Source organism: Cydia fagiglandana, chromosome 27 (assembly GCF_963556715.1).
Source record: "Cydia fagiglandana chromosome 27, ilCydFagi1.1, whole genome shotgun sequence".
NCBI classification, from domain to species: domain Eukaryota; kingdom Metazoa; phylum Arthropoda; class Insecta; order Lepidoptera; family Tortricidae; genus Cydia; species Cydia fagiglandana.
Genome location: NC_085958.1, coordinates 8933732 through 8947341, shown reverse-complemented (window position 1 = coordinate 8947341; position 13610 = coordinate 8933732). Strand labels below are relative to the sequence as shown.

Sequence of the window (13610 nt, the reverse complement as noted above, 5' to 3'; positions counted from 1 at the left end):
GCTTTGGTATCGCGGGCTAATACCCAAGCCTGGTATGCAGACTGCTTAAGGGCCTCGGCTCGAGCACAGTCCGAATTGTACCATGCTCGGGTCTTGTGATCGAGCGATAGGTCGGAGAACGGAATGAAATATTCCATTCCCTGCCGAATCACATCCGCAACAGCCTCAGCAGAACACGAGGGGTCACCCGAAGAAAAACAGACCTGCTGCCAGGGGAAAGACGCAAAGAAATGCCGCATCTCATCCCAGTCCGCTGACTCGTATCGCCATACTCTCCTCGTGCCCCTAGGGCAGAGATCAGGAGGAGAGTGGAATAGGAATCCTCTAGACCGAGTTTAGAACAATTATTTCATGCAACCGATGATGCCAAAAATGCGGGGGTGAGCTAAGTCCCGTGCCGTGATTGGTCCGTTCAAAGACACGGACGTCACACAAAAGACACTTTCGACTCGAACATGGAGTAAAACTACCGTATGCGTGGCAGAGGGGGTAGCGCGACTATGCTCGGTCTAGAGGATGTTTTGTCTGTGTCTTACGCAGACGAAAAAAAAAGAAAAAACACGTTAGAAATAAGACACATGTTTAATTGACAATATTTATTCGAATAACACTTACAGATAAATCTTCAGGATAGTGACTGTAGTTCCCGCATTTCAGAGTTAGACCAAGAAAAGTCTGCAGCGATTTATATAGCCCACGCAGTGCAAGTGTTATTTTAAACGTCAAACTTCTATGAAATTATGACATAAATAACACTTGCATTGCGTGGGCTGTCAAAATCGCTGCAGATTTCTTGCTATAACTCTAAGAAGAGGCGAATAAAACGAATGGCGGTACAGAATTAAAAAATAACATAAAACGGTATGAAAATAAAAAATTATACAGATGTAGTGCATAATTATTTTCCATCGTATTGTCACGGAAACGTACGAACGTGTCTTGCTATTTCCGTCAGTCTCGGTACAAAAAGTACTGACGTTTACTGAAGTACCATGACAAATACGAACGTTTTCATTATTATTATTATTTATGACTTGAGTCTCAAGTATGTACTAGATACTATAAAACGGGTATGACCCAAATAGGTTGTTACTTGCATAAAAAAGAGCGTATCTCGCCATCATACTTCACAGTTTGGCGAGTTTTTATGTTATTTGTACAATGTATTTTAGTGTATTATGAATAAATAAATTAAAAAAAAGTTTCCGAGAAAATACGATGGAAAACAATTATCCACTACATCTGTGCACATTTAACACATTAATTGCTACGGGTTACGTTCTTAGCGCGTAGCCACGTCTTCGCCGTATGTAGCGAGTAGTCGCTACGAACAGTGTACGCGACAGTCGGGTTCTTGCTCTGATGTGTTAAAATAGCGCAGTTTCATGTGTATATTCTATGTTATGTATGTGGCCTCTTCTATATTTCGTTTTTTTAGCATTAGAAATAAGGTAAACAATCTTGATATGCCTTTTAATTGAAAAACACATTTTAAAAATATATTACGGCAAATATGTAACAATTATGAATCTAATACGATCATTTATATTCTTCTGATTTCATAAGCAATAGTTACTGATTTTTAAAAAGCGTTTTTCAATTAAAAGACATGTCAAGATCGCTTACCTTCTTGCAAGTTCTATCTAATGCTAAAAAAAACGAACTATAAGCGGTATCCATAAATGCTATTAGTAGGAGCTGATGACCATGCCTTTTTCCACTTGGTCCGCCTTCTCTTTGCCGACCAGCTGCTCGATGAGAGAGAGTCCAAACCAGTATGCCGTGCCGGGACCCTGAAAAAAAAACATTAATTTCATGTATTGGCTAGGTTTTATGTGCGCTGGTGGCCTAGCGGTAAGAGCGTGCGACTTTCAATCCGGAGGTCGCGGGTTCAAACAAACCCCGGCTTGTAGCAATGAGTTTTTCGGAACTTATAGTTCGTTTTTTTTTAGCATTAGAAAGGTAAACGTTAGCACTTAACCTAACCTAACGTTTGCGTTAGCATTAAAAAAAAACATGGAAGAAGGTAAGCGATTTTAATATGTCTTTTAATTGAAATTAAACGCTTTTTAAAAATCAGTAACTATTACTTATGAAAGCAGAAGAATATAAATGATCGTATTAGATTCATAATTGTTACATATTAGCCGTATTAAAATGTGTTTTTCAATTAAAAGATACATCAAGATTGTTTACCTTATTATTATTACTAATGCTAAAAAAACGAACTATATGTACAGTCAACTGTAAAAATATGGGTGTAGACAGCTTACTCAAAAATATGTCGCATAGTTCTTAATTCCCTGACATAAGAGCTATGGGACATATTTTTGAGATGATTCGTGCACCCATATTTTTACTGTTGACTGTACAAAATATCATTGGATATTTACCAGTCACTTTTCGGGGTCACATCGTGAGGAAACCGGACTAATTCCAATAAGGCCCCCCCCCACATCTGGCGTCTTTCGAGCGTCGGCGTCTACAATTCTATGGCCGCTGCTCGACGCAACGTCGACGCAACTGCGCAGCGACGTATTTTCCATAGCGCTGACCAGACGCCGACGCTCGAAAGACGCTAGATGTGGGAGGGCCCTAAGGCCTAATAGTTTCTTTTCTGGGTTGGAAGATCAGTGCCCTGTTTATCAAAAGCTTGTAACTTGTAATACAAGTGGAAGTCCCTTTCTAACAAAAGATGTCAAAGCGGGACTTCCGCTTGTATTACAAGTTACAAGCTTTTGATAAACAGGGCACTGATGATCCATGACCAGACCATGTTTTTAGTTTAGAATAAACCTCCATTGAAGTCACATCGTGTTTCTTTAATTTCGCCCTTTACGTACATTTCACTAGTAACAATATTGCCATCTACGACCGGCTCGCCTTCTACATATGTGTAGTCACCAGTGACCTTGTCTTTAGTAGTGGGGTATGACGTGACGCACTTATGACTGCTACGTCATACAGTTGCAACAATAAATTAACTTACCCTGCTAGTAATCACGTTGCCGTCTACGACCACCCTCTCGCCTTCTACATATGTGTAGTCACCAGTGACCTTGGCTTTAGTAGTGGGGTATGACGTGACGCACTTATGACTGCTACGTCATACAGTTGCAACAATAAATTAACTTACCCTGCTAGTAACCACGTTGCCGTCTACGACCACCCTCTCGCCTTCTACATATGTGTAGTCACCAGTGACCTTGTCTTTAGTAGTGGGGTATGACGTGACGCGCTTGTGGCCGATGACGTAGCACTAGTAGCAGTTGCAACAATAAATTAACTTACCCTGCTAGTAACCACGTTGCCGTCTACGACCACCCTCTCGCCTTCCACATAGGTGTAGTCACCAGTGATCTTGTCTGTAGTAGTGGGGTATGACGTGACGCGCTTGTGGCCGATGACGTAGCACTAGTAGCAGTTGCAACAATAAATTAACTTACCCTGCTAGTAACCACGTTGCCGTCTACGACCACCCTTTCGGCTTCTACATAACATAATATGTGTAGTCACCAGTGACCTTGGCTTTAGTAGTGGGGTATGACGTGACGCGCTTGTGGCCGATGACGTAGCACTAGTAGCAGTTGCAACAATAAATTAACTTACCCTGCTAGTAACCACGTTGCCGTCTACGACCACCCTTTCGCCTTCAACATAGGTGTAGTCACCAGTGACCTTGGCTTTAGTAGTGGGGTATGACGTGACGCACTTATGACTGTTACGTCATACAGTTGCAACAATAAATTAACTTACCCTGCTAGTAACCACGTTGCCGTCTACGACCACCCTCTCGCCTTCTACATATGTGTAGTCACCAGTGACCTTGTCTTTAGTAGTGGGGTATGACGTGACGCACTTATGACTGCTACGTCATACAGTTGCAACAATAAATTAACTTACCCTGCTAGTAACCACGTTGCCGTCTACGACCACCCTTTCGCCTTCTACATATGTGTAGTCACCAGTGATCTTGTCTTTAGTAGTGGGGTATGACGTGACGCACTTATGACTGCTACGTCATACAGTTGCAACAATAAATTAACTTACCCTGCTAGTAACCACGTTGCCGTCTACGACCACCCTCTCGCCTTCAACATAGGTGTAGTCACCAGTGATCTTGGCTTTAGTAGTGGGGTATGACGTGACGCGCTTGTGGCCGATGACGTAGCACTAGTAGCAGTTGCAACAATAAATTAACTTACCCTGCTAGTAACCACGTTGCCGTCTACGACCACCCTCTCGCCTTCAACATAGGTGTAGTCATCAGTGATCTTGTCTTTAGTAGTGGGGTATGACGTGACGCGCTTGCCGCGACCGATTCCATGCGCCACGAACGCAGTAGGAGCTGAAAAACAAGAAATAAATATGAATAGTATTCTTTGTACATAAAGTAATATTATATGTAAGTTTATTAGGGTTCCGTACCTCAAAAGGAAAAAACGGAATCCTTATAGGATCACTCGTGCGTCTGTCTGTCTATCCGACCCCCCCCCCCCCCTTTATCTACTGGGCCTAAAATATTGAAAAAAATACACAAAATAGTACTTGTTAGCCATGCGCCCACTATACAAGTACTTATACCTATGTTTACCTATGTAACTAGTTAAGTTTTATTTTAAGGAAACTTTGTCATATTAATTTAGATACAATACAATACAATACAATACTCTTTATTGCACACCTCACATACACGTAGTTTACAATAAATGGACAATAACATAAACAAAGACAGTAGAGGTAACAACAGGCGGTCTTATCGCTTAAGAGCGATCTCTTCCAGACAACCTTTGGGTATCGGAGACATAAGAATTAGAATATACGGTAGGTTAGGTTAGATGCTAATGTCTAATATTTAAGGTTCAAAATTGTATGTCATATGTTATGCAAGTAATGTGCACTACGTTGCCATGCGCCGGCGGCAGTCCGCTGCTAGACGCGATCTATGTCACTCGACTGTATCTCAAAATCTAATTAAAGTTCCTTGTTAAGTGTAACTTCGCATTTTCATTCCTCGTGCTAGTGCCTACCATCTACAGTACTTTACATAATAGATGACAGGAAAACCTATTAAAAATGTCCAGTCAAGCGTGAGTCGGACTTATGTACGGAACCCTTGGAACGCGAGTCCGACTCGCGCTTGACCGGTTTTTACAAGCTTTTATTTACTTTGACCTGTCCCATTGCCTGTCTGTCTGTAATAAAATCTTGCAAGTTAAATTTGATCCACTTCCCGGTTTCCGATTGAGCTGAAATTTTGTATGCATGTATAAATCGGATGACAATGCAATATTATGGTAACATCGAGCTGATCTGATGATGGAGACAGGAGGTGGCCATAGGAACTCTGTGATGGAACAACACAATTGTGTTAGGGGTTTTTAGAACTGTCGAATTGTTAGTTGTCTGTCGTAAGAAAAATAGTCAGCGATAAAAGCTTGTACCAAAAATGTTTTTTTGCCAAAAACTAATTTTACCAGCGCAGATAGCAGCGACAATTTTCCCTGCCTTCTCATGTTCCTTGAGCAGAGTACCCACGACCGACGACTTGGACAGACGGTCGGACCCCTCGAGACCTCCGGGCAGGATCACCTGCAAATACATTATAAGGTAATTCGCCAGTAACTGGTTGGTTTTAATAACTGGCGGCCCTAAACTAAAAATGAATTCTATTCACCTATAAACAGAATTCATTTTAGTATAAGGTTTCTAATAACTGGCCACCTTATACTAAAATGAATTCTATTTATAGGGGAATGGGATTCATTTTTAGGGTGGCCAGTTACTGGCGGAAATATATATTTATTTTACATTAAGGACTATTTAAGAACTATCTTTACAGGTCATGCATTCATTCCAAGGGTCGCGTGTTATTTAACCCATAACCATCACTGACTGTTCACGATATGCCTAGGAATTTCATGATCTGTCTGATTTTACGGTCGGCCGCCGACATTAATATTTACATACCGCGTCATATTGAGGAGTGTCGGCCAAAGCGTCAGCTAAAGCCTTATCGGGGACGAGAGTGATTTGGCGTGAGCACAGCACGGGGGCGCTCCCGTCGAGACCTGCTACCGTGACGGTCACCTGGAATACAACAATGTATAGGCACAGGATAAATAGTAGTACTACCGTACAGAAAGGACACTTCCTACAAAACCGAAGTTTGATAATGTATGGCAATATCCACCCTTTCGGCTATTTAGGGTGGTCAAAACTTTGACGTGTCCGGGTCCTGAGACTCCTGAGCTCCAATAATAATTCTGTTACTTACTAGTTTAATTTCTTAATTCTTTAGCGCTAGATAACTGACAAATTTTTGGTACTTAATCGTTTTTGTGTCAGCCTACGATACAGGCCTAGCCTAGTGTAGGGTCACAGGTAATTTTTGAGTCCCGTTTTTTGTTTTGTGCAGTGTCAGTATTCATGTAAGTACATATATAAATATGTATAACAAGTGATATTCAGTTGTAACTGTGAAAAGCACTGTATAATTACTTAAAATTGTTAATTGAACTGAATTGAAATAAAATTTTTGATTTTTTTTTAAATAATATCTGGGGATTTTACGGTTTTAAAGATAAGATAAAGATAAAAAATAGTTTATTCAAGTAGGCATATTACAATGCGCTTATGAACGTCAAATAAATTTACCGGCTCCAACCGTACACCTCTGCCCCGAGAAGATTTAAATCCCCCCTCAATTGGAGGAGGGTATCCCAATATGGGACCGGCAACAAACTCGGCGGGACACATCTTTTCAAAACATTATTACATCTTATAATTAACATGCATTACGAGTAATTAAGAAAAATACAATTTAAATTACTATAGAATTCATGCAATTATACTCAGTGAGTACATAACTTTATAGAATTTGATATAAAAAATAAACATATATGTACATGAAATCACAAATACGTAGCTCTTTCAGAAAACAAATCAAATCTTACAAAAGGAAAAGAAAATAAAATCAATAAAAGAAATGAGAATACATATTATATGAATCTAACTGATTGTTATGAGATGCTTTCATACAATTTGATGTGCTTTCTTACCTGAGCTGAGTCACCTTTAACTCTACACATAATACAATGTTTTTAATTGCTACTTGTCGTTATTACAGTTTCTGGTTTGGACCATGCATGTTCGTCTGTCAAGTAGTCCTCGACTCTGTAATAAGCCTTCAACATCAATGACTTTTTTAAGTAATTCTTAAGAGCTGGAAAGGGTAATCTTAAAGCATCCTCAGGTAACTTGTTATAAAAATGAATGCATTGCCCAACGAATGACTTCTGTACTTTACGAACACGAAACTTTCTGATAGCAAGCTTATTTTTATTTCTAGTATTATAGTTATGGACATCAGAATTCTTAGTGAAGGAGTCTAGATTCTTAACAACATAAATAATACTATCATATATGTATTGGGAAGCTACAGTTAAAATATTAATTTCTTTAAAGAGTTCTCTTAATGATTCACGCACCCTTAAATTATATATAGAACGAATGGCTCTCTTTTGTAAGACAAATATAGTCTGTATGTCAGCTGCTTTGCCCCAAACCAGAATACCATATGACATTACACTATGAAAATAACTATAATAAACAAGGCGAGCTGTCTCAACATTAGTCAATTGTCTAATTCTCCTCACAGCGTAAGCGGCCGAACTTAATTTGTTTGCTAGAGTTCTTATATGAGGACTCCATTGTAGATTTTTGTCCAATGTTAAACCAAGAAACAGTGCTTTATCTACCATCTCTAAGCATTCATTATTCAAAAGTATCTTAGTATCGACTGGTTTAACATTCGGCAAAGAAAATCGAATGCATTTAGTTTTCTTAGCATTAAGAAGCAAATTGTTCATAGTAAACCAGTTTAGTACATTAACGAGTGTGCTGTTAATTACACTGTAATCGGTAGATTTACGATCAACCTTAAAAAGTAATGATGTGTCATCAGCAAAAAGAACAATTTCACAAAGATTTTCTACTACACATGGCAAATCATTTATATAAACCAAAAACTTTTTGTCCTGGTTGCTAAATTTTAGAGATGGCAACTCTAGTTGAAAAGAGCATTTGTTAAATTTGTATTGGTTCTTGAGGAGACACTTGAATAAACATCTTACCAAATTGACTAAGGCCCACAGTAAGCTCAGGAAGGCTTGTGTTGTGGCTACTCCGACAAATACATAGAAAACATGCATGACTCAGGAACAAATATCTATGCCCATCACACAAATAAATGCCATTACCGGGATTCGAACCCAGGACCATCGGCTTCATAGGCAGGGTCACTACCCACTAGGCCAGCCCGGTCGTCAAATAACTTACTCCGCTCCTCCTGAGCATGTCAACTGTGATGACCGTCTCCATCTCCTCGGCTCCCTGCGCCAGGATCACTAGGGCTGTCTTGGACATGTTGCTGGAGAACCTGGGGAGACATGTTGTACTGAGTGTTTTTTATTTTATTTTTTATAATAAACTGATCGGTGATTGGCTCTAGTCACACCTGATGGAAAGTGAAGACAGAGCCTAAGATGGGGCTCACCAGTTCAATAATAGCCAATTCACTCTAGCTTTAAAGAGACCGAGGTCATATTTCTCAGGGAAGACAGATGCCGGGAGCGCATTCCTTTCCTTAGCCATCCTTACCAAAAAAGACGAGGCAAATCGTTTTGTGCGGACAAATGGAATACTAACCACGAACGCAATTAAACTACTTGTCTTGTGGAAGTTGAGATCAAGCAGTGATCTTCGGTTAGCAATAATAAAACCATTTTTCAAACTTATTTATTTATTTTAAACCTTTTAGTCGTGGCACCCTAATGGAGTTAATTTGCGCTTTCCGTCTCCTCACTGATTCACTGTTAAATGTTTTGGGTGCCCGCTGGCCAGTCCAGTATTATAATAATATTGATATTTAAAATAATAACATTAATAAGCAATTGATAAAAAAGAAAGGTATATTCGTAGTGAATATACCGGTACAGGCGGAAGAGCACCACGAGAGAACACAACCTGTTCTCACAATTAATTTACAATATTAATACGCCATACGCTTAAATAAATTTGCAAAAAGTGCGTGTTACAGCGCTGCGCTAATATTATACCTTTTCTCAAAGATGCCAAATCCACTTGAAATAACAGTTGCTTGCTTATTTGGCACAAGATTTGTTAAAACAGGTGATATTTGCAAAAGAACTTTCCGGGCTAAATACATTAATATTTGACAGTTGTAACTTTTTAAAGGTCAAAACAAAAATATGCCGGTGAGGCTTTGGCGATACGTTATGCAACTTATGCAATCAACTTGTCTAAACTTGTCACTAAACAACCTTGACACCAACTTGACACGGACTTAATATAGAATATTATAACTTTGTTTCGTATGAACAATTATATTCAGTAAATTAATAGACGTTTTAAATCCATGTCACTGTTAAATATTTTTCCATGGTGTAAAATATACTCCAACCAAATTCTAGTTTGACTGTTTCTGAACGTTACCACTCCTTGTCTATGATAAAGTGTTGTAATGTGCAAGGCCCCTACGTTTATTGTTCTATTTGACGCCGCAGCAACTAGTATCATTTCTCTCTCCTCGCTCTTATAAAATGCCATTTGTCAAAAAAGGACAACTATACTGTTGACAAGATGGACTTCAAATCCAAGTGGCCCCTTTTTAGGCGACCCAGGTTGTGCATGTGTGCGTAAAAACGTATATGTGTGCTCTTTTAGGGATGTGAAAAGTCGATTTTAATCATGTTATATATCGATAAACGCTACACAGCGGAACGAAATAGCGATTAATTGAAGCTTCAATATCTTCGTTAAACATAAACATAATTGAAATGCTAATGGATAATGAATATATTAGAATGTAATAAAATAATTCAATTATTGCGGACCACCTATTCTAGTAGGTATTTATGTATTTTAATTAAATATCTGAACTTTCCCTTGGTTCTCTCCTGGGGCGTGACTATAAAATTGTGATCTGATAACCACAATAAAGAAAAAAAGCGTTTTTGTTCATTTTAGGTATAGTTAAACCTTTCAAGTAAAATTAAAATTGCAAGAAATGTCGGTAGTTTATCGATATGACTTTATCGACATGGCTACAGCAAAGTGGGTCGCTTTGTTAATCTTAAGTAGCTAACACACTATCGCACCGCACCAAGGTCATTGTGGGACGCACCCATAAGTAAAAGGGAGAAAGCGATATCTCTTTCTCCCTCTTACTTATGGGTGCATCCCACAATGACCTTGGTGCGGTGCGGTAGTGTGTTACGGCTCTTACACTAAACAAAAAGTGGTCCCACTGACAGCTCGCTTGGAAGGCATCTGTATATATTCTTATATCTATGGTAATGTGATAGGAATTTTCTGCCTTTTATTGAAAATTATTCAATCATTTATAAATGTTACGGTCAACAAAAACTAAATTTTGATAATCAAATAAACAATGTGTTTTTATTAAACGTACATATGAATAGTGATATTTACATTAGAACGCTTGTTTAAATGTTTACTAATTTCCGTTAAAATTTCTGACAGATCTTGGGAAATAATAGTTAACGGTCTGGCAGCACAATATAGCCAAGCCCAAGGCCCCTACGTTTATTGTTCTATTTGACGGCGCAGCAACTAGTATCATTTCTCTCTCCTCGCTCTTTTAAAATGCCATTTGTCAAAAAAGGACAACCATACTGCTGACAAGGTGAACTTCAAATCAAGTGTTGCCTTTTTTGATGCATCCAGGCTGTGAATGTGTGCGTAAAAGCGTGTATGTGTGTTCTTTTAGGGATGTGAAAAGTCGATTTTAATCATGTTATATATCGATAAACGCTACACAGCGGAACGAAATAGCTATTAATTGAAGCTTCAATATCTTCGTTAAACATATACATAATTGAAATGCTGTTGCGGAGGCGGCCGAAAACGCAAAGGTTGGGAAGTATCGCGGTCTCGGCGCCGAATACATTTTCGTTCCTTTCGGCGTCGAGACCCTGGGTCCGTGGGGTCCTGGCGCCCTGAGTCTCTTTGGAAACCTTTCAAAGAGACTCAGGGACGCAACTGGGGACCCGAGAGCTGGCAGTTACCTCGCTCAACGCTTTAGTCTGGCAGTTCAGCGGGGTAACGCAGCCAGCATCTTGGGGACCTTGCCACAGGGGCCTTTTTTAGATTTAGTTTAGATTAGTTTTATTTTATTTTAGAATAGTTTGTATTTCGTTTAATTTTAAGTTATTTTTATTTATTGTTTTTTGACTTGTTTTTGTACCATATATATGAATATACTATACGAATTAGACATAAATTACAAATAAAAACATTCTTAATATTGAAATGCTAATGAATAATAAATATATTAGAATATAATAAAATATTTCAATTATTGCGGAACACATATCTTAGTAGGTATTTATGTATTTTAATTAAATATCTGAACTTTCCCTTTAGCTCAATAGTGGGACCGGATTTTTGCACTAAAAGTTTTGATAATTCTAAAGTTGAAAAAGTGATACTTATCTCATATGGGACATATTTTTAAGCATATTTGCAGTATACGATGAAAAGTTAGAACGAGCGTTAGATATAAATTAGGTATTTATATATTTTTAGTAATGTTTTTTTAATATTGAATTAAAGTGCAATGTTTAAGTTCCATTGTTAATAATATGTATGACGCTTTATAATGTAAAATTATTAGAATTTTTTTTAACGTGCTTCTTTGTCAAACTACAATTAGCTTATTATTTTGTCGATATTGAATTAAAGTTTAATAAATCCACAACAACATATCTAAATTTTAAAGTTAATAGGCAAGCTAAAAAATTAGAAGAATAAGATATATGCTTTAGAATTAATATACGTTTTTTGTCCTATAATATCTAATATTGAATTAGAGTCTGTAAAAATAAGTCTATTACTATAAAATAATATACGCAGCCATATTATGGAAAGTAAGAAATTTCTGTGTGTAGCTTGCATTGTAATAGTAAAATCTAGTTAAAAAGGCGCGAAATTCATACATACGCCGCGCTGGTCCGTCAGTCGCCGGCGCGGCGGTCGAGAGCCTATCATAGCCTACCTATACCTCGCCCCTCGCCCCACCTCCCGCTCAGTAACACTATCTGTCTTTTCTTATCATTCATTTGTTGGTTTACCGTGCACATATATAAATTAGATGCGGACATTACGTGAAATTAAAATATCTTTTTACGTAAAAATACAATCTGGTCAATCAGATCTTGTCAGAGGCGGCAAATTTGAAAAATGTATTCGCGAAGGGATATCGTCCCATAAAAAATTTGAATTTCGCGCCTTTTTTTAGTGAGAAGATTTGCTTGACCAGCTATATTTCATTATCTTGACTAATATTGTAATAAAAATGTATAAGATATTCACAACTATTTTTTACTATACATAGTTTGTCAAAGGACTGTCTCATTTCAAACATAGACAAAGAGAATCATCATACTATCTTTGACTTACACTAGTACTAGCACCCAAAAGAAAAGGATGAATATAGTTTTTTGTTTTTATTTACTGGCAAATCGGTTTGACCAACTATACCTATTTCTGGTTCCTATTGTCATGTCCTGTCCTATTCAACGTCAATATCATTATTTGTATATTATAAACCAACTGCTCAATATTACACCGTATAAGTACATCCTGAATATACAATAAGGTAAGTGGCCTCACTTACCTTATTGTATATTCCGTGTGGGCCGTATATGCCTATATACAGCCCACCTTAAATTAAAATGTTTTTTTTTTAATGAACAGGATATGAAGTATGAAAAACTCACTCAAATAGGTTTCTCATTTATTTAAGTTTCTTAATTATACCAAAATAGTTATAAAAATATTACGATACTCTTGGAATATATACCTTTTATAAAAGTCCTATTATGGGCCTTATTGAACACTAGCAGTGTATTACTTAATCCCGTAAAAAAGAATCATTTTGACAGTAGGTAATAACAGATTTTATTGTTTTTAACTTAAGAGTTATACATATACAAATAACAATATTTGATACTTCATATCAGGAGGATTTATTTATAATAAGTGAAAATAATTATTTTGGGCCTTAATAACTAAAGATATAAAAATTGGCTAGTTTACGCGAAAATAGTGGGTAACTAAACATAAATCTTTATTAGTTACAGTAGTATCATCTTTTAACATCCGGGGGCACGGAAGTGCCCCCGCCAAGACGAGCAAAGCGCAAGAGCACTATCTACCTTTTCTCGAAGCGCTTTGTCGTTTTTTGGAACCCTCATAACTTGGGGTTGGATTATACCAGATAAACAAAGTTCTCGGACTTATAAGCATATCAATTGCATAGCTCTTTTACTTTAGATTTTATTCATATCTAAAAACTTCGATTTCGACACTGACTCACTCACTTGAAGATCATCAATACCGTTTACTTCCTGAAGTCCTCTAAGAAGCTGAAATTTGGTATGTAAGATAGTTTTAGTACACAAACAACAAATAAATTCAAAAACTTGAAATTTTTTATCCCTAAGGGGACGAAGAGGGGGTTTAATTTTGTATGGGGAATCAATAATCGCTGAACCGATTTATTT

The 13610-nt window shown here is 37.6% G+C and overlaps 1 protein-coding gene across 2 annotated transcripts; it reads right to left on the bottom strand.

The window, feature by feature from the left end:
* Window positions 1–581: 581 nt before the first annotated feature.
* Window positions 582–13268, bottom strand: LOC134677896 (protein dj-1beta-like). 2 transcript variants are annotated; one of them, XM_063536340.1, is made up of 6 exons: window positions 13263–13268; window positions 8341–8440; window positions 5971–6090; window positions 5478–5592; window positions 4206–4348; window positions 582–1793 (listed from the first exon to the last, which is right to left on the bottom strand). In XM_063536340.1, exons 2-6 carry the CDS (start codon window positions 8425–8427, stop codon window positions 1689–1691), a joined length of 570 nt encoding a protein of 189 aa, XP_063392410.1. In that variant the 5' UTR covers window positions 8428–8440; window positions 13263–13268; the 3' UTR covers window positions 582–1688. The 2 variants fall into 2 exon arrangements, with proteins under 2 accessions (XP_063392410.1, XP_063392409.1); XM_063536339.1 differs by lacking the exon at window positions 13263–13268 and adding an exon at window positions 9120–9294.
* Between the last annotated feature and the right edge of the window lie 342 nt (window positions 13269–13610).

Bases quoted from the DNA above. Each gene is read 5' to 3' on its own strand.
- LOC134677896 (XM_063536339.1), bottom strand. From the start codon at position 9,229: ATGTATTTAGCCCGGAAAGTTCTTTTGCAAATATCACCTGTTTTAACA. The intron at 5,593-5,970 runs GTATGTAAATAT...ATGTATTTGCAG, and splicing joins ACACTCCTCAATATGACGCG to GTGATCCTGCCCGGAGGTCT. The intron at 1,794-4,205 runs GTAAGTTAATTT...TTTTTTTTTCAG, and splicing joins GCAACGTGGTTACTAGCAGG to GGTCCCGGCACGGCATACTG.